General features: G+C 38.0%; 1 protein-coding gene across 1 annotated transcript; it reads right to left on the bottom strand.

Moving 5' to 3' along the window:
- Positions 1 to 724: 724 nt before the first annotated feature.
- Positions 725 to 20,517, bottom strand: LOC134680082 (transmembrane protease serine 9-like). The gene is made up of 12 exons (XM_063539118.1): positions 20,046 to 20,517; positions 13,807 to 13,880; positions 12,369 to 12,545; positions 10,545 to 10,666; positions 10,146 to 10,291; positions 9,331 to 9,416; positions 9,006 to 9,104; positions 8,651 to 8,814; positions 8,258 to 8,393; positions 2,137 to 2,275; positions 1,538 to 1,683; positions 725 to 909 (listed from the first exon to the last, which is right to left on the bottom strand). Exons 1-12 carry the CDS (start codon positions 20,179 to 20,181, stop codon positions 754 to 756), a joined length of 1,581 nt encoding a protein of 526 aa, XP_063395188.1. The 5' UTR covers positions 20,182 to 20,517; the 3' UTR covers positions 725 to 753.
- Between the last annotated feature and the right edge of the window lie 1,464 nt (positions 20,518 to 21,981).

The following is a 21,981-nucleotide window of genomic DNA, read 5'->3' as shown; positions in this document are numbered from 1 at the left end:
ATTTTAGAAATATTTTAAGGTAGCAATTCGTTTGTATTATTTTATGATTAAGACTGATGTTTGAGCTGTGTAATTATGATAATTATTGTTTAATTGTAGAGTGAAGAATTCAATGCATTATTAGTAGTTTGTTATACAAATATAAATATTGTTAAACCTTATTTCATTAGGGTATTTTGAATAAAACGAATGTATTATTAAAATATCTAAAATTATTTATTATTTTAATTACATACAAAATTGGCACAATTTCCACAACTTAAATGCGCTAGGGTTGCTTTACCCTGTAACACTACATAATAATACCATATCAATTCATTAAGAAAGGCAAGGTTTCTGTTGTCTTTCTCAAAACAATTGATAAACCCGATAACCAAATGGAAATCTGCAAAAGCAAATGAGTAGGCGGTCAAAAACGCAAGAACCTAATAACCTTGTTTTATAATAAAGTTAAGATAAAGAACTAGAAGCTCGTCACAGAACGCGCCACTGCTAGTCAAAAATACATGAAATTTTCATGTGTCAAATAAGTTTGACATCGAATACAACTTGACCATTTTCTAGTCTACAAACTTTTCGTTCTAACCCACAATTTATGTAGTCAATATTGACAAAATGATACCCATCACGCAAAATAGGCGCAATAATATGACGTCGAGTTGCGGAAACCAAGCCCGCGAGAACCTATAACCTAATATATAGAGACAAAATGTTATTCTTTAACTGTGGCGACCTCTAGCAGATTTGAACTGACTACTTAGCGTTCTTCTGTATCCAAGGCAGGAAGGCGGTGACGCGCGTGTAGACGCCCGGGTAGTGGCCCTTGCCGCAGCCGATGCCCCACGACACCACGCCAACCTGCGTCCAGCGCCCGCCCTCATTCACCATCAGGGGGCCTCCGCTGTCGCCCTGCACACAAAACAAATTATAGGCCCTGTGCATGAACTATTGGGGACAGCATAGGAGCCGTCAGATTTTTGGCGCGAGGCGTAAATGTGTCGTTTATGCTTCCAATGTAGCCCACAAGATGGCAGAACCTACTATGTACCGACGAAAACGGTAAATGGTAGCACTTGCTTTGACAATTTACATGTGCACATATGTTTCCGATTCAGGCCACAAGATGGCAGACCCTCCAACGCGCACGGTATATATAGTAACATTGTTCTACTATACGACGTGACAACACCTGGGCTTCGGAAGTACCATCGCCTATTGCTAATGCCGTTGCCAATGCTATCAATACAAGCTTGAGACACAGATAAGCGTTATAAGGCTCGAATAATCCCAGCCTTCTGTATTGCGGAGAAACATATTATGGTGCCTGACAAGTCAGATATCAAAAGCCTAGCCGTTTACTTTGTGTCTAGACACATACCACTTAAGTTGTCTAAGATCTATAAGTACGATTCTCAACTTCTGTCCTGGAACGTGTCTTATATTGACGGTATAGTTTCCAAGTAATTTTCAAAACTTTACATCAAAAATTTGCCATGCCCCCATTTAAAGATCAGATTTAAAAGTTGATTGTACTTACACTACAAGAGTCCATACTGGCTTTACCGGCGCAAAGCATGTGGTCGACAATGCCACCTGGAGCAGCGGCGCCGTACTTCAGCCTGCACTCCTGGTTGGTCCAAATAGGGATTGAGACCTCTTGAAGAACGGAGGGTTGCGGGCCCGCTATAAAACAAGTGTTTTTAAATCATAATTACACAAAAAAATGCGAACAATTTAGGATTTTTTCTGGAATCAATGTGTAGTCGGGAGAGCTGTCTATGATGAATTCATAACACTTGGCTTACGACCTTAAAAAACGGGTGAAGATGGAGAAAAACGGTGAAGCACAAGAAGAAGAAGACGTTACGCTGACGCCTCTGAACACTAGTGGTAAGTTTCATTTTCATATCTCGAGAACGAGAGTTATCTGTATTAGGTAGCGCAGAAGTCGCGGGCGACGTGGAGTTTTTAACCGACTTCTTAACCGAAGGAGGTTCTGTATTCGGTTGTGGCTGTATTTTTAGAACCTACTTACATACAAATTAATCACATAATCCATTTTCCTTTTAATCCTGCAATGTGTTCATAAAATTTTTGTTATCATAAAATGTTGAGGTACGTAAGTGTTTAGTTTACCTTCTCGCAAACTGCCCCATCCAATAACCGTTCCAATCTGACCCGAGTAGGCCCGGCTGCCTGACGGGAGGCAGACGGGCTTGATGTTCCGCGTGAAGGGCACTGGTTGATCCAAGGTCAGAATGGCGACGTCGTTGTACTGAAATAAAAAAATGATATAACCAAAAAATTGCAAGTCCGTAAGACTTTCGACTTTATGGTCTACCTACAATAAGAGATTTTAACCACCATCTCGAGTAATACATTTCCATCATGATTATATATCTTTAACAAGCTTTTATTTACTTTCACCTGACCGTTGTCTGTCTGTCTGTCTGTAATCAAATCTTGCAAGTTAAATTTGATCCACTTCCCGGTTTCCGATTGAGCTGAAATTTTGCATGCATGTGTACATCGGATGACAATGCAATATTATGGTACCATCGAGCTGATCTGATGATGGAGACAGGAGGTGGCCATAGGAACTCTGTGATGAAACAACGCAACCTAATTCCCATATAACCATTCCAGTCGCAGAATCATCAAAGTGGTAACTAAATGTCAGATGTGTCGTAACAGAGTCCACACAATGTGTCTAGAATTGTTTCGAAACAAAGTGTCGTCGCCGTGTGTACACTTTTCCGTAACAAGGTGTCGACACATTTGTGTGCACTTTGCGTGCGGTTTGCGACTAAATCTGACAGCAAATTTGTGACAGCAAATGTCAATATAAAATACCTCTTGAAAACCAAGGTTTGTCAAACTACTATTAGTGTCTCGTGTGCTCGTAAGTAATTCTAGTAAGTCATCATGGGCGATGCAAATGATAATAATCGACCAAAACCATATAAACACCCAACACCCGTCAACCTTTTACAGAAAAGTTTTTAAAGAAATGGAATAAGCTACTTAGGTCAGCCAACGAATGCTCAAAAAAGTTGTAGAGGGAAATGCTCGGAACACAATTTTTGACTCTGTAACTTGGTTTGGACAAGTTAGGAGGTGAACATATCAAAAGTCCCCGGCCGTAGCCCTTGAGCGGGGGGAAGAGAGGGGGCTTTGAATGTCCCATTTTCCGGTTTTTCGATTATATCTCGGAAACTATGCATCTTAGCGACATGGCCACTTATACAAAATGAAAGTTAATTTAATTTGTTACAAGTTTATTCAGTCAATTTTTTCGATATGTTGAATAGTTTTTGAGATATCCGCTCTTGAAAGTTTATTTAGGGCTCTCAATTTTATCTTGATATATCTACATCAGTGAAGGTGCTAGGCCGTGTATGGTATCGTTTTCGTATAAATCTGGGTTGCTGAATCCATTTAAGGTATCACATTGAAACCATTCCACAAAATTAAAAAAATCTTTTTAGGGTTCCGTACCTCAAAAGCAAAAAACGGAATCCTTATAGGATCACTCGTGCGTCTGTATGTCTGTCTGTCTGAATACACAAAATAGTTCTTTACCTATAGATGACAGGAAAACCTATTAGAAATGTGCAGTCAAGCGCGAGTCGGACTTAATGTACGGAACCCTTAATACGCGAGTCCGACTCGCACTTGGTCGGTTTTTTTTAACTCCTCTTGACGCTTAACCGCTGAACCGATTTCGTTGAAATTTGGTATAGAAATAGTTTGCATCCCGGAACAGGACATACGATAGATCTTATAACCAAAATCATCTTTTGAAGGTGTGAAAAGTGGCGTGGAAATTTGTACGGGAAATCAATAACCGCTGAACCGATTTATATGAAATTTGGGATGGTCTACATCTTTGATTTAGTTAAAAATGATAAAAAAACATGACTTCAAACCTAAACTTAAACAGTTAACTTCAAGAAGTCAATTCTGATTTCCCCCCTACACCTCATTTCACACCTTTAAAGGATGATTTTTGAGATAACTTATTATGTCCTGTCTCGGGACTCAAAATATATGTGTACGAAATTTAAATTAAAACTATTCAGCAGTTTAAGCGTGAAGAGGAGTTTAAAAGAAAGTAAGTTTATATGTTTTTACTTTGGAATGGTGTCAATGTGATACCATAACTAAATTTGGTACTGCGAATTTATACGAAAACGATACCAAACATGGCCTCGTAGCTTTACTGTTGTAGAAGTCAAAATAAAATTGAGAGCCCTAAATTCTTATTACTTGACCAAACTTGTGTAGAAGGAAAAGGAAAAATAAAAGTCTTCGGCAGGAATATAAGACACAAATATAATTTTTTTTTGCGTTACTATTTCAATTATAAAATATAAACATACCTTGATTATATTATTCTAGTGAGATCCTCACAGATAAACAAAAACATTTACTTAAAAAATTACAAGGTCGAAATGTCACGGAACTTGTGAGAGTAATACGTGAAAAATAAAAACTTTTATGACAAAAAAATCTGGACACAATTTAAGAAGCATCCAATTGCGTCGAGGAATCATCTGTATTTTTGCTTGTTTCATTACCTCCTCGCTTCTTTTTTTGTCCTTTGTATTCTGTAGCAATTTGTTAGATCTGAAAATAAAGATAACTTGCGTCGTCACGGATTTCGATTTATAGATTTTAGGGAGTGCAGAATTCGAAAACGATGATCATTTTATAATCCAAGATGGCCGCTACGTATTTTGTCATAAAAGTCGTCATGAATATCGTTTTATAGGTTTTAGGAAGTGCCGATTTCGAAAATGATGACCAGTTTGGAATCCAAGATGTGTGCCGTGCACTTTGTCATAAAAGTCGTCATGGATATCGTTTTATAGGTTTTAGGGAGTGCAGAATTCGAAAATGATGACCATTTTGGATTCCAAGATGTCTGCCGTGCACTTTGTCATATAAGCCGTCATAGATGTTGATTTATAGGTGTTAGGAAGAGCAGATTCGAGAGATCGAAAATGATGACCATGACCAACAAAACGACATCCCTGTCGACTTTTAACATAGTGCGTGGCCGCCATCTTCGATTCCCAAATAGTTATTATTTTCGAAATCTGCGCTCCCTAAAACCTATAAAACGACAGCCATGACGACTAATGACATACTGCATGGCCGCCATTTTGGATTCCAAAATGGTCATCATTTTCGAAATCAGGGCCCCCTAAAACCTATAAAACGACACCCATGACAACTTTTATGACATAGTGCGTGGCCGCCATCTTGGATTCCAAAATGGCCATCATTTTCGAAATCTGCGTCCCCTAAAACCTACAAAACGACATCAATGACGACTTTTATGACATAGTGCATGGCCGCCATCTTGGAATCCAAAATGGTCATCGTTTTCGAAATCTGCGCCCCCTAAAACCTATAAAACGACACCCATGACGACTTTTATGACATAGTGCATGGCCACCATTTTGGAATCCAAAATGGTCATCATTTTCTAAATCTGCGCCCCCTAAAACCTATAAAACGACACCCATGACAACTTTTATGACAGTGCATGGCCGCCATTTTGGATTTCAAAATGGTCATCATTTTCTAAATCGGGGCCCCCTAAAACCTATAAAACGACATCCATGACGACTTTTATAACATAGTGCATGGCCGCCATTTTTGAATCCAAAATGGTCATCGTTTTCGAAATCTGCGCCCCCTAAAACCTATAAAACGACACCCATGACGACTTTTATGACATAGTGCATGGCCACCATTTTGGAACCCAAAATGGTCATCATTTTCGAAAGCGGGGCCCCCCAAAACCTATAAAACGACATCCATGACGACTTTTATGACATAGTGCATGGCCGCCATTTTGGATTTCAAAATGGTCATCATTTTCTAAATCGGGGCCCCCTAAAACCCATAAAACGACATCCATGACGACTTTTATGACATAGTGCATGGCCGCCATTTTGGAATCGAAAATGGTTATCGTTTTCGAAATCTGCGCCCCCCAAAACCTATAAAACGACACCCATGACGACTTTTATGACATAGTGCATGGCCGCCATTCTGGATTCCAAAATGGTCATCATTTTCGAAAGCGGGGCCCCCTAAAACCTATAAAACGACATCCATGACGACTTTTATGACATAGTGCATGGCCGCCATCTTGGAATCCAAATTGGTCATCGTTTTCGAAATCTGCGCCCCTTAAAACCTATAAACCGACACCGATGACGACTTTTATGACATAGTGCATGGCCACCATTTTGGAATCCAAAATGGTCATCATTTTCTAAATCTGCGCCCCCCAAAACCTATAAAACGACACCCATGACGACTTTTATTACATAGTGCATGGCCGCCATTTTGGATTTCAAAATGGTCATCATTTTCTAAATCGGGGCCCCCTAAAACCTATAAAACGACATCCATGACGACTTTTATGACATAGTGCATGGCCGCCATTTTGGATTCCAAATTGGTCATCATTTTCAAAATTGGGGCCCCCTAAAACGTATAAAACGACATCCATGACGACTTTTATGACACAGTGCATGGCCGCCATTTTGGATTCCAAAATGGTCATCATTTTCGAAATCGGCACTCCCTAAAACCTATAAATAGACACCCATCTCGACTTTTATGACAAAGTGTTTGGCTACCATCTGCATGCAAGACATTTCTATTATTTTTACGTACAAAAATGGCCCCCTGTCAACTTCCAACCGAGATTTAATCGATAATTTATTCGATTAATGTTCAGATTAATTCAATTTCAATCTATGTTAGGTCGACTAAACTAATCGTGATTAAAATTTGAGGATTAACTTTTTTTATTCCATTAATTAGTCGAATAAACAGTTAATCTATTAAGTCCCATCTCTGACCACGTCATTTTTACACTTTGAGAATATCTGAAAACAAATGAACACAAGGAGCCATTTTGCAAATCCAGTAACTTTGTTATTACTTTTGACAGCGCGTGTCATGTGTCTACACAGAGTCGACACAAAGTCGAAACATTTGCGACTACTTTGTGACTGCAATATTTCTCAGCCTTAAACCATATTTATACATCATAATTAACAAGTTTCGTAGTATGTAAAGCGTTATTTCTGTTATTTAAGTATAGTATACGCATCGAAGTACTAAAAATGCATCAAATAATATATTTATGAACACAAGCACTGAGAAGTAAACAATTTCATTTCCGGCTAAACTAAAACAATGTGGTGGCGCGTTGATTATATTACACTTAGTTTATCAAATCACTCGAGCAGTTTAATTCCCCATTATAATTTAAGTCCTATTGTAATATAAATGCAAACAATATATAATTACGTCTTGTAATCCGTTTTAGAGATGGCGTATTAATGTCACTTATTTTTATTTAACTATTTTCCTATCTGACAGTTTCCATTTGACAGGAACAAAATGAACGAATGAACGAATGATTTTGGCATAAAGTAGTCGCAAACCCGAAACAATGTGTGCACACGGCGACCACACTTTATGTCACTTTGTGTCATGTGTCGACCCTTCCCCATTTCTGGTAACTGTGTCGACACGGCGACGACTCTGCGACTGGAATTGTGACCGAAACAGACGGTGTCGACACAAGATGTGTCTACACCGCGTCGTAACGGCGACTGGAAATGGTTGTATGGGTTGTGTTTGGGGTTCTTAGAATTGTCTCGATGAGTATTAGTTGCCTGTGGAAAAAAAACGGGCAAGTGCGAGTCGGACTCGCGCACGAAGGGTTCCGTGCCATAATGCAAAAAAAAAAACAAAAAAAAGCAAAAAAAAAACGGTCACCCATCCAAGTACTGACCACTCCCGACGTTGCTTAACTTTGGTCAAAAATCACGTTTGTTGTATGGGAGCCCCATTCAAATCTTTATTTTATTCTGTTTTTAGTATTTGTTGTTATAGCGGCAACAGAAATACATCATCTGTCTAGCTATTACGGTTCGTGAGATACAGCCTGGTGACAGACGGACGGACGGACGGACGGACGGACGGACGGACGGACAGCGAAGTCTTAGTAATAGGGTCCCGTTTTACCCTTTGGGTACGGAACCCTTAAAAGGTACAGTCGGCGATAAAAGCTTGTACCAAAAATGATTTTTTTGCCAAAAACTTATTATTCCTAGATTACATCTGCCTTTACTGCCTTCTACATTCCAGTTATTGATAGTCATGTCTTCAGACTTGTTGTTTTGCGATTTTGTCTTTTTCCTTTTTCCCGCAGCCTTACCAAAGTCCGCATGTCGAACCCGCGGTGCCGCACTACTCGCTTGATCTTCCTCTCGATGTGCTGAGTCTCGGTGTTGGTGTGGATGTTGTGGTCAGCTATTCTCGCCGTTAAACGTGCCACGTCCCATGACGTCATGCTGGAAATAAAAGGTTTTAATTTTATTGATATTTTTCAATGAAAGGACGTGGAATATATCACTTACTACTTGTTATCTGTCGGGGATCACATAGCATTTAAAGAAAGGTAGGTAATAAGTAACTAAGGTACGCAGTCACTTGCCACAGAAAGTTTGACTGTCGTGCAGTCCTACGATTTACGGCCTCTCGTAAAATATGGGATTGGCGTAGACAATACGTTATTCGTACGACTAAGAAATATTAGTGTGGTACGTACTGGGCCACACAATGAGCCGCCGATAGCACGTGTCGGTCGTCGATCAGCGAGCCTCCACAGAACTGCCGTCCGCCGTTGAACAGGGCCACGATCCACGGCCACTCGTTCAAGTCGGCGCTGTGACCGCCCACAATGCGTTCTTCGTCCAGGAAGGCTTCGTACGTCTGAAAATGAAAAAGGACTTTGCAAAGCTACTCAAGGTTTACCGTAACACAATATTAGATTCCTCACGAGTTTTTTCCTAATAATTATAGCAGTTGACGTTGAACAATAACATAAGGGTGTAACGGGAAATTTGTTACCAAGTGACTCGTTTTCATTGCTCTTCAGTGTATGTATGAATGTGAGTTCTTACCCGGTATCCGTTTTTAATGCCACAAGTGCCGTCGGCCGCAGGCGTAGTCGTAGGATTCGTAGGCCTAGTGGGCTGCGTGGGGTACGCCGGAGGCCAGGACTGTGGACAATTTCAATTTGTAATACCTGCTGTTGTTCAATAATAATTGTGTCATATAGTAGATTAACTATAGTAGAATCAAAAATGATGTTGGCGTATGGGCCAAAAATGTTATTGAGTGGTACAGGACGACGCAGCATAGGACCCAGCTAGAGTAAAGATTAGAAAACAAAATGAAAACATCTTAAAAAATAACGAATTTCAATGGAGATATGCTGTTTGGTACCTGTTTAGTCGTCGATGGGGTAGAAGTAGGTGGTCTCGTGCCCCAAGTAGTTTGTGTTGGGGGACGGGTGGTTCCTCCTCCGGCCACTTTAAAACAATAAAACATTCTATAAACGTAACATATTAGCCAGCGGAATAACGATTAAAAAGATAATCCCCAAAAAACGGTACGAAATGAAACACCACTGCATTATCGAGATTATTGGCTATGTGAACAATGAACGCCGCAGAACGATGAATCAGTGTCATTGGATTACTTGACTCACATTTATTACGAATGGAAACACGGTTCTGAAAAGTACAACGCGCATCAATTAGGGTCGGTTGCACCAAACCGTCTGACATCGTCGACACACATTTAAAATATGTCTCACAAAAGTTTAATACAGTCTGGCACCGTTGAAGCGTTCGCTAAATTGTATTGTATGAGACGTTTCATAGATCTCTGCTGCGTGACGTTGATTAGTCTGTTGTTGGTGCAACTTCTATTACCAGCTTCACGCAGAACGAACATAGCCAACAATCGAACTTGAAAAAGTATCAGGCTATCACCGCTTGGGGTCGAAAAGTGCTCGAGTGGAGACCACGGACTAGCAAGCGCAGCGTAGGACGTCCACCCACAAGATGGACAGACGACCTTGTTAAGGCCGCCGGAAGACGCTGGATGCAGGTAGCTTACAACCGGTACGAATGGAGGTCCAAGGGGGAGGCCTAGGTTCAGCAGTGGACGTCTTATGTCGGAGATGAATGATGGATGATGGATTCACCGCTTTTCCAATAATGCAAAGATACTGAACAGTTTATGTGGTGATTTACCTAGTGAAGGAGGGTGGGTAGGTGCAGTGTGGTCTGGCGGGTGCGTGGGCAGTGGCGGGATGGTCGGCGGCCACTGTGCGGGAATCTGACGCATGTTTGCTCCGTACTGCCATTGTGGGGCGAAGGCTGCTAGGTGGCCGGGAAACCTTCAAATGTAAGTTACTTATGTTATGTATATGCTTGCTTGTACAGCTTGTACTATGGGTTATGTTCCAGAGCATTTTGTATTGTGATAACCATAACTAGGTATACTTTCTATCACTTCGCCGCACGCTAACAGCATGATTTCAGATGACTTCCCACGAACTGTCCGGAAACATTGCCAAGCCAATGCAGAAGAGGATGTTCATAGAATAAAGCACCAAACCAACATAGAATAGCATTAATAGCGGTACTTACGCTTGATAAGCCAGTGGCGGTCCCTGCGCTGGCATGACCTGGGGCAGCATGCCCAGTCTCTGGACATCAGGTTCTTGCTGTGGAGGCGTGCCTACCGGCTCCGTGCAACACACGCCGAACACCTGTGGTAAGAAACAAATTGGAAGCTCTGCATATGATTCTTGGTTAAGGAATTGAACATTACTTATTAGGTACTTGTAGGTGGGAAGCAACACGGCGTTTACCGGCCCGAGTAAATCTCCATTCTATGGAAATGCTGAAAGACTTGGATCTCCCTGATGAAAGATTCTATGGAGTCATATCAAGGTTAGCTTTAGATAGGAATCACCAGAGAAAGCGTTGGTAAACGTGGCCAACAAAGTGAGCCTGACTGACTTTCTTTAGTCGTCACCGTAAAATAGGCTTGTTAATGGCTTTGAAAAAAGGATACCTAATGCTAAATTTTAGAAGCATGGCGTTCCTTAGTGTCAGAGGCCAAGATCCACTTTGGGTCGCTGCGCCACGGCAGTAAGTAAGTAAGTAATGCTAAATTTTATCGCCTTAAGTAACCCCATTTTTCCTAAAATTTCCTCATTTTACGGTACACATGCTGCGGCTAATGGCTATGGGCTGTGGAGCGAGTTTCCTGGCCAAACAAAAAAAATCAAGTACCTCCTATCGAGCGTAGGTATTTAAAACCCTAAATAATCAGATTGTTTAATCAAAACGGCTTATATTTTTTAATTAAAATTATTAATTATACAAGTACTTATTCATAATTTAGAAGAGCTTATTCAGCGAGCATTATTATCATAACATTAATCTTCAAAAGTTTCGCTATAGGTACCGACATTTATTCGAGAAACTAGTAGTTACATGCGATTAATGTTATCGATTGTTATTTTTTACCATAACTGCTGAGAAAAAGAAAACCGGCCCGAAGATTAGCATCAGGGTTTCCATACAATTGAGAGCGTATTTAATTTACATTATTTATAGTAGGATTATCATACCAGGCGAAGCTTTTTTTGTCCTACTCAAATTACAACCACTGCCGTCGAAATAAATAAGTTCATGCTAAATGTATTCGAAACATTTTATCCAAGAAATATTAAGGTCGGCGGCACATATGTATACATAATTGATTACCTACTTATCCACTATTTACGTATTATCCCTTTAGGTCAACAGTGTTTTAACGAGAACATAATTACACTAGAAATGTCCCTGTACATTACGATTATGGCCGTTCCAGGCCAGACATTATTGCTTTACCACTTTATAGACTTCGTTGCTCGGTATGCGTTCCATAAACCTTCCATGTGCTCATTAATTCACAGGAACAGACATACAATTTATTAGGCAGTGTCCATTTCTGTACCCTGAGGTATACTATACATATCGATATGTGTTTCTTTTTATATCCTTTGACCGGATAAGCCAGTACTTTAGGCAGTTGTATAAAAATATAGGTAGCAATGACGCCCCCTCTTAAACAATATATTGTATGCAACTTGACCAATCGAACCTATAGTTCGTATTTTTTAGCATTAGAAAAAAGGTAAACAATTTTGATGTGTCTTTTAATTGAAAAACACGTTTTAAAAATAAGTCGCGACAATTATGTAACAGTTATGTATCTCGATCATTTATATTCTTCTGCTTTCATAAGTACCTAACAGTTAATGATTTTTAAAAAACGTTTTTTAATTAAAAGACATGTCAAGATCGCTTAAAACCTTCTTTGTGCTTCTTTCTAATGCTAAAAAAAACGAACTATAGACTATTGTTTTTTCAACCATTCGACGCTAGGTAACTGTACTTGTGTTTAATTTCCAGACTGACCTCCATGTTGTCAGCGCTGATGTAACTGCAGGTATCGTAGTGGCCCATGACCCAGCCGTTGGATCCCGACAGGTCAGCCACCTTCAGCAGCGGGTAGCAGTCGTGGAAGCTCTTGCAAGTGCCCTGTTTCCCGAGCGTCGTCTCGCAGTCCAGTCCGAACGCTCCTTCGGGTTGCACCTTAATGTTATCAAGTTAGTGAATTCATTTTTAGTATAGGTACGACTACGGCCCAAATGGCCAAATACATTGAAAAATAACCTTAATTCTGTGGTAACATGTGTTACAATGTGTTTGGCCACATTAACTGTTTTTGTCTATTTGATACTGACTGTACTTCTGTTGTTTATTCTACTTAAATAAAGCTAGCGTACAAATTGCTATTGCTCAGATTGCGAGATTTGGTATGTAGAGTGTAGAGGGTACCTACCTACAGACACATAAATTTCTGGGTTTCGGATTTGAAACAAGTTAAAGTTATCACATATTAGATGTATCTCTGTTGGTACATCTGCGGTCTCGTCTAAAAGAATTAAAGTAGCTAGACTATAAACATATTAAACTATTTATGTTAGATTTGAAATCAACAGTTATTGTTTTTGAATGGTCTCTAATTACGTAATTACTATAATCGATAACATACGAGTAACATTAAAAAACTATCACGATGCCCATTCAAATTCGTCATAGTGGGGTCAATGGTTTTGGCAAAAAGTTGAACCAAAACAGGGATCAAAACAACCACAGAAGGTCAAAATGAGGAATTTTATTTGATGGTTATCAATTATTTAATTAAAGCGGCCATTTATTTTAATTAACCGAGCGGGTGCATCCGGTGTTAGGTATTTTGAGCTTAATAATAAATGTTTTTATTTTTCTAATTAATGCTTTTGGCTGTTACATGTGGCAATTACCGGCATTTTGGTCCCAAAAAGTACCTTATATGTTCAATAAATTAATATAATTACTAGAGATGCAACGGATAGTTGTTTGGCCGGATACCGGATACCGGATATCCGGCCAGGACCCTGGCCGAATATCCGGTATCCGGCCGCCGGATATTCGGCCGGCGGAACTATACCTACATTTCGGTTTTTCAGGGGCGCATTCTGCAGGATTCACCTGTTTCCTAGTAAACGTTCGCGCGGACTTATTTCTAGGGTCGAAATGAGTGCGCGTGCAAGTCAGTGGAATGATTAAATTATTTTAAAATAATAAACAAGTACGATTTTGACCGTGTCTGTTTCTTAAATCCAATTTGTTTACTCCGAAATCAAGCAATGCTACTATCCGGTATCCGGCCGGATAGCAGGTCACTATCCGGTATCCGGCCGGATAGTAAAATAATGGCCGGATAGGCCGGATACCGGATAGTAACCGGATATCCGGTGCATCTCTAATAATTACTGCGTATCCTACTAAAATGTATCTTAATTCTTACCTGTCTCAGCAAAATAAGTTGTTTTCCACTGCGAGTATTATTCGTGAGGTCGCGTTTCACCCGACTCGCGGGAGCTGAAAAAGAAGTTATTACTTATGTCAAGAAAATTACTTGGAAAAATTAGTTTATTTTCGTGGTAAATTTTACATACTCTTATTCAACACTAATCTAGTTAATTTATAAAGGATCTGTGTTGCCCCGATTGAATAAAACCAACGAAAAGAAAGACCTACTTCTAGTAAAACAATGTCAGGTTTATTACAGTAAGACCTGCTGTTGTTTCCTAGTTCCCTTATTTTACGCATGGTTTGTACGTTATTATGTACATACTACTATAGTTCATTTTTTTAGGGTTCCGTACCCAAAGAGTAAAACGGGACCCTATTACTAAGACTTCGCTGTCCGTCCGTCCGTCTGTCACCACGCTGTATCTCACGAACCGTTACTAGACAGTTGAAATTTTCACAGATGATGTATTTCTGTTGCCGCTATAACAACAAATAGTAAAAACAGAATAAAATAAAGATTTAAATGGGGCTCCCATACAACAAACGTGATTTTTGACCAAAGTTAAGCAACGTCGGGAGTGGTCAGTACTTGGATGGGTGACCGTTTTTTGTTTTTGCTTTTTTTTGTTTTTTTTTTTCATTATGGTACGGAACCCTTCGTGCGCGAGTCCGACTCGCACTTGCCCGGTTTTTTAGCATTAGAAAGAACTTGCAAGAAGGTAAGCGATCTTGACGTGTCTTTTAATTGAAAAACGCTTTTTAAGAACCAAAAACTATTACTTATGACAGCAGAAGGATATAAATGATCGTATTAGATTCATAATTGTTACATAACTATTTGCCGTAACTTATTTTTAAAATGTGTTTTTCAATTAAAAGACACATCAAGATTGTTTACCTTTTTTCTAATGCTAAAAAAAACGAGGTATAAGTACAGTCGAGTCGGTGCCCTACCATAAGCATCCACTTTTCTATACAGCTAGTATGTCGACGTGGGTACTTGGGGCATTATCTACTAGTAAATTCTACTAAAATATTCCTAAAACAATACACCTTTATGTAAATACATATATGATGGACGAGGTAAACAAAACGGCTAAGCTACTCGTAAGTGCCGTTAAATCAACGTATATAGGTACTTCACCACTATTGAATTAAACCGAGTAATAAAGACGGTCGGATAAGTTTGAAAAGGTTTACAGTTGTAAATTAAATAGGAACTTATTTAAAATTTTATTATTACCTACTTGTAAAATTATATCAAAATTAAATAGTCTTTCTTTCGCTTCTTGCGTGTTACACCGAATGAAATTAATGGAAGTAAGTTAGCGTAATCTTTTTACTTGATATTGGGCCCGATTCGGATTATGAAATAGACATCTATTAGACATTACCGATAACGATATGTTTAAGATCTAACCTGTCAAATTTGACATTTGCGCGATTCTGGAGATACTCTTGAACGATTTCCGCAGGATAGGACTTAGAGATCTAATTCATATTTAATAGATATCTTACTCTATGTAACGTAAAAGTGACATTGGTTGCCCGAATTGCTCTGCAAAAGAGAACTAGTTGATATCTAAACTATAACGTATCTAGAATGGATCTAAGTACGAGTCGTCTCTTGTGAATATCTTGAAGTTCGAATACGGTAGATTAAATCGATAAAAAGTGGCCAAAAATCATTTTCTGAAGCAATATACGAGTAACCTGTTTAATGTTAATCCGCTGTCGGATGGACCCGTTCGAACCTTAAATTAAGGTTTTTGAAAACTGCTGTGGGCGGTGACGGTAATCCGCAAGTTGTTTCGTATCGCCTAACGGTTTGCTTTTATTGAAATATTTACGTAGGTACCGGTAACGTTGGAGTCATGCCATTCAAAATGCGCCCACATTATGTGTGTAGCATGTTTAATACGGTTTCTACAACGTGGTTGTGGTTACGCTCTTTGGCTTAAGTATTTAGGTACCGCCACGTGATGTCCTTCGCGATAGAAATTTTAGAAACTATTGTTTGTGGTTACCTATTTGTCACCTAAAAAATAGGGTGGTATCTAGACAATCAACTCGGTGGTATCTTAAATGTCACTACATATGGCCTTGGGCATGTTTTTAAATTACGATCACGTTACACTGGGTGCACGCAACATGCACCTTAAGTTCTAGGTAATTAAACCTTATTTCCTATGACTTCGACGAGAATAAAATAGCCCTAAAGGCCAACTCAAAAAAACGTGTTACTCTAAAATGTAATTTAAAGTCGTGAAGTTAGGGACTATTTTAACGTCACGCGCAAGTAAGGCGTATCCCTAGAACCGGCTGATCCGAACGGTCGACGGACACCTTGAACTTGATTAAATTGGAGCATCGGAACTTATTTTATGTCCTGTGTTCAGGGTTCCTTAAACACTTAACCAACAAAAAGTGGACTGATGACAAGACATCAAATTGCGATTATCTTCTTTTGAATGACAATTGGGCGTTAGATCCCACCCACTACTCTTATTATCAGGTGTCATGTACAGTCGGCATTCAAAATCGCAGTAACGCTTATAATACCACAAAAAATAAGTCAATTTAAAAATTACAAGTTCAATGGCCAGCGATTTTTCAGCAGCCCGGCCATACCTTATATAGGTAGTCGTTTGCCTACTTCATGTAAAAAATATAACTTCGAGAATGTAACGTGTCTCGAAATGTCACAATATTGTTTACACAAATTACCTAATTAGCAAATTGTTGCAGGGAATGCAATAAATCCCACATTGTTTTCATTTAGCTTTAAGTTGTCAACTAACCGGTCGACATTGAAATAGGCAAGAGATAAATAGGTCCAATTATTCTTTTAGGTTTCCGGGTTCAGCGGCCTAATGCAATGAAATGTCAGGAGTCAGGAGCATAAGTGCTCACATCTGTCTGATCTAATTAATGAACTTGGGTTGAGGCAAAAAGTCGGAGCTTCTCAGAACCGGTGGTGAGGAGTCTTCGATTGATGTGGGCGGGACATTTGCATTGAATCGATCTTTACACATCATCCGAATAATGGCGTGGACATACCTATAGGTTGATGACCAGGGCCCCATTTAAAAAGATACGATTTATATATCTACCAAAATATCACTCTAGTTAGTAAATGTCAAATCTCTCGACAGTGATGCTTTTTTTTGTCCACAAAACATGTAGGTACCGAGAAACTGAGTTACTCATTTTTGGTGGTTCGAATATGTTAGTTGTGCTTTATTAGATTTGTTCACACGTATCCTATTCTATTCAAAAATTAACATAAGTTAGAATACAATGACATATTGTAGTAATTTTTTATAGAACCTTATAAGTTACTTTAGGACATAATATCATATGCTTCCGCGTTCCCTTAGCTCTGTTTTTGTAAGGATTATTGAAAAAATAATCACCAGCTAATTACTTGGGATTTTGTTAACATAAATATTATAATATTATAGGTACACCTACCTTATTTTTCATAAATATTTTGCAAAATTGATTTTTCTTAGGGCCGGTACAGACGGACTGCAACTTGTATGCGAACTGGGAGCCGATTTTTGAAATACGACCGCTCGATTTTGTGTATTTCGTTCAATAATATCTCCACTACTAGGCATTTAAATTCTACTAATAGAATTGAAAACGAGTGGTCAATACCACTCGATTCCCAATTTTTATCGCTAGTATTTCAAAAATTAGCATTTCGCCGTTTTCCACCGATTTCCGAATGACGAAATCGAACGATCGAATTTCAAAAATCGGCCCCCTGCTCGCCGACGATACAGTTTGCGTGCAATTCCCATATAAATTGCAGTGGGTTGCAGTCCGTCTGTATCAGCCCTTACAGATTCACATGTTATTCGTATCAGTCAGTATTAGTTTTCGCCGCGACCGGACATCTCAGTTGCAAATTTAAACTTTCTCTAGCCTCAAAACCTCATACTCGTGCGTGTTGCATTGTTTTGAGTCCGCGCCATACAACGCTTTACTAAATAAACTATGTCCTTTCTTCACACGACTAACGTAAACAAACATTAACTAGTAACTACAGTTAACCTTCAATGGACATGACCGGAATTAGGATTGTTCATTTTTTTTCAAATGTTCTATTTCGAAAACCATTTCGAGATATAAGGTTTTTAAACAGTTTCCGACATTTGCTGCGATATAATAATTGAGGATTGAAGATATTTCAACAAATATCCTTATGACCTTAGTTTGACCTTCTCCTGGGCTGAATGTAAAGTCATTGCATAATAAAAGTTATCGAACCATAGTAAATAAATCCGTCACTCACGTATTGTCAAAGTTATCATTGTCATCGATTGTCATAACAAAATTTTTCAGTTAAACCGCTGCGCTTGTTTGTTACAATTTGATTTATAATTAATACCTAAACAGTAGATTTCATTGCTTAATAATATATCAAAAACCTTGTTCCTATGTGTGGGAATGATTCACAAAAATAATAGTTCGAATCCACGAAGACCTACGACGTGAAAGATGGTGCCGTGAATTAAACTTGGAATACCTACCTACTTCACGTGTTACACACAGTATTGCTGTGAGAATCACGTTGATGTAAGTATAAAATTAATATTAATTTACTACAATTAAGTATTTAAAAGCTCACTTTATTGGTAGGGTCGTGGTATCTATTTATTTTCTGTGGTAATGTAGCCAGAGTATCTAAAGGCAAACCGTTAAACAGAGATGGTGCCTACTAGAAAGAAGGAATATACAAGAATACATAGCCATACTCAAAATTCAGCCTGAAACTGCTTTAAAAAGATATAATTTCTAATTTCCAGGTACATGTTGCAGTTCAAGCTGTTGATATCATGGTGGACAAGACTTAATAAAGAGTTGTGAATAATAAAACATGTTTTTGTTTACCTACTTTTTTATTAATTTGGGAAATATGTTATATATGTTTCCAAAAAAAATAGTAACTTTACATTCAATGTATGTTTATCATGTCATGGCTTCTTGTTGACCATCCAGAAGAGAAGTGTATGGTTTGTTATTTACTCTGTTCCCAGGCATTATTTACGGTCGTAAAGTATTACGACGATTAATAATTAATATGACGTTCGTTTCAATACAAAATGCTCAACTTTGTTCTGGGCCCAAGTGCAGTTACATATCTCACAGCTGTATCTAAATAGGAATCACGATGACCTGAAATAATAGGATATAATTAGCAAAATTGGCATGTTCCTAATATAGTAGTATAAGTATGTAGTACAATATCCAAACAATGGTGACAAGCCGGTAGAAAGCACCCACTGGGTGCTAAGCTACCTTCAGCAATGGACGCTTGTAACGATTTTATGAATCCAATCTTCTTACAAATCGAATCAGTTAAAATATATATAATGTAGGTAACTTACATTTGTATTTTTGCTCCCTTGATTTCAGCCAAGTTATGGTTGGAGTTGGATGCTATATGGATACATACTCCAATAAAACTAAGTTATATTATATAACTTAGGCAGATTTCTGGAATCAGCTTTCTCAAATTTATAGCGTAGGTATTTTGAAATTAATGATTCAAAATAAACGAGTTTTCCATTCCAGACGATTGTTATTTATAGAAACACGTGACACTGACATTGTCGACAGGTGACATTACAATCAATTGACAATGACAACAATTTTTTTAATGCTTGTTGTTGCTTGTGCATTATCCTAATCAGCCGACGACATGTAATTTACGAGAAGCCGTATCTCATATTTTCAATAAATTATAAATATTCAACCGAGCCACGAATTACTAAATCATTCAAATTGGTATCTTAAATTAACCTATATTTTCAGAAAATAAAATAAAAATGGGGGTCTAAAAAAAATGAACAATCCTAATTATAATGGGTGAATGGAAATTAATTTCCCTTAAATTACCATAACTTATAAATCTTATAATATTGGTTCTTATAATTTCTAACATTAGTAGATACTTATCTATGTGTATTATCAGCCTCATATACATACTTAGTTGCAGCCAAAAAAAGGCTATTTAAAAATACCCCATAAAAGTAGGTACCTTATATATGGTTATAAGTGTGGTTAATATGTATAGGTACCTAATTGATCACACTTTGGCTGTCACTGTCTTTTTGACGCTGACTGTAATCACGATTAATTAAATAGCGCTCAATTTTTTATTACTTCTGTACCGAAAAAATAAAAAATTTTCAAACATAACAAAAATACATCGCTTACCATTTAAAACTACCGCATCGTCAGTGTAAAAAGCGCCGTCCTTTTCAGAAAATCCGTTTAAACCATCGGAGACACTCTCGCATACCAAGCCTAGTAAGGCGAAGCAGAAGGCCGCTAATCTATTCGTTAGCAGCATCTTGACACAAATTATACCCAGGAACCATGCACTAGAATTGTTCAGTAAATGTATCAATTTGGGACGCGCGCGAAGACCGTACAGCCCACGAGGTGGCTCTTTGCAAAATGCTTGGGTCCGTTGCCTCCGCGCCTTTATAATATTTTTGCACGGACGCTCCACATATAAAAAGTTGAAAAGATAACAGAGCTTTTCCTCCTTTTGTAAAGCCTGACATTTGCGGCGGCCAATGATACCGAAGCTTTGTAAATTATGACAACCATTAGGTTCGGTGCACTTAAGATGGATTATGCCTTTCAGGACATGATGATTCGTGATATAGCAGTGACGTGGGAGTTCCGTTACACTTAAATAGGTACAACGTGAGTAACAAATACTATAATGAAGAATATTGTATAAAATAGAAGCACCAGTTTATAATTATCATTTATTTATTCTAAATATTTAGAAATCATAAAGTTACGTTTTGCAAATCCAATGTTTTTTTTATCATAATCATTATAGAAAATATTAATAAGTATTAATCTTTATTTCAGATAACTAACTAGTGGCCCATACTACTTAAATACCTTAAAACTATTATAAAAAGTATGTTTTAAATCTAAATACTACAAATAACCTATGCTGTAACATCTATATATTTAAGTTATGAACCTTAACTAGGATAATTATTAACCGCCTTCAAAAAAGGAGGTTCTCAGTTTGACCCGTGTGTAACCATTTGGTAATACATTATGTTAATTATGTACCTACACATGCACCTTTTGACGTTCATTTGCTATAATTAACTAAAAGTACAACGGTTAAAATACGTTCTTCATTTCGAGACAATACATTTTAAAAATAACTTCAACACTGCGAGGACAATACCTACTACCTGTAAAACATTACAAATCTGAATCAGATGAATGTTATTTAATCACCGGTCAAAAGTAGTTTCCATCTAATCTAACCTACTCAAAATTTACATCAAACTCATTTCCGCTCTAGACGGTTAAATCCAATTTGTTCGGTTATTTCAAAGGATAAGAAGATTTTTTCCTAGACGATGTGGTTAAAGGAATCTTTCTCTTGCTCGAGTATCACTAGGAATTAAAATAACTTTTTCGCCCCCTGTTAAAACAAATAACTATTTATATATATACGATCCCGAAAAAGAGATACCTGATACTTGCTTAAAGGTAATTATTGTTTACAGATGTAGAGCATACCTAATTGTTTTCCATCGTATTTTATTGGAAACGTTCGTATTTGTCATGCTACCTCAGTCAACCTCAGGGGCCGATTTTTGAATTTCGACCACTCGATTTTGTGTACCTATTTCGTTAAATAATATCTCCACTACTAGGCGTTTAAATTCTACAAATAGAATTGAAATCGAGTGGTCAATACCACTAGATTCCAAATTACTATCGCTCGTATTTCCAAAATTAGCATTTCACTGTTCCACCGATTTTCGAGTGACGAAATCGAGCGCTAGAATTTCAAAAATCGGCCCCCAGTACTTTTTGTACCGAGACTTACAGAAATACGTTTCCGTGAAAATACGAAGGAAAATAATTATGCAATCTGAAGCTTATGTGCTGACTATACCGATTAATTTTTGAAACGTTCTCACGGTATCGCTGCACCTTTAAAAGTCAATGAACTTCGAAAGGATTTATTTTACAATTGGTTTGCTAAGACAAAAATAATATTTTGAAGATTTTATGTAAGGTAAGGGCAAATAATAGGTATTTAATGCAGATTTATGCAAGATAATTAATTTAATTTCTAATTCCTGGCTGTAAAGTAAAATGA

This window comes from Cydia fagiglandana, chromosome 3, assembly GCF_963556715.1.
Source record: "Cydia fagiglandana chromosome 3, ilCydFagi1.1, whole genome shotgun sequence".
NCBI classification, from domain to species: domain Eukaryota; kingdom Metazoa; phylum Arthropoda; class Insecta; order Lepidoptera; family Tortricidae; genus Cydia; species Cydia fagiglandana.
This window is presented reverse-complemented; position numbering and strand designations above follow the sequence as displayed.

Bases quoted from the DNA above. Each gene is read 5' to 3' on its own strand.
- LOC134680082 (XM_063539118.1), bottom strand. From the start codon at position 20,181: ATGCTGCTAACGAATAGATTAGCGGCCTTCTGCTTCGCCTTACTAGGC. The intron at 13,881-20,045 runs GTAAGCGATGTA...CTTCTTTTTCAG, and splicing joins CGATGCGGTAGTTTTAAATG to CTCCCGCGAGTCGGGTGAAA. The intron at 8,394-8,650 runs GTACGTACCACA...TTTTATTTCCAG, and splicing joins GCGGCTCATTGTGTGGCCCA to CATGACGTCATGGGACGTGG.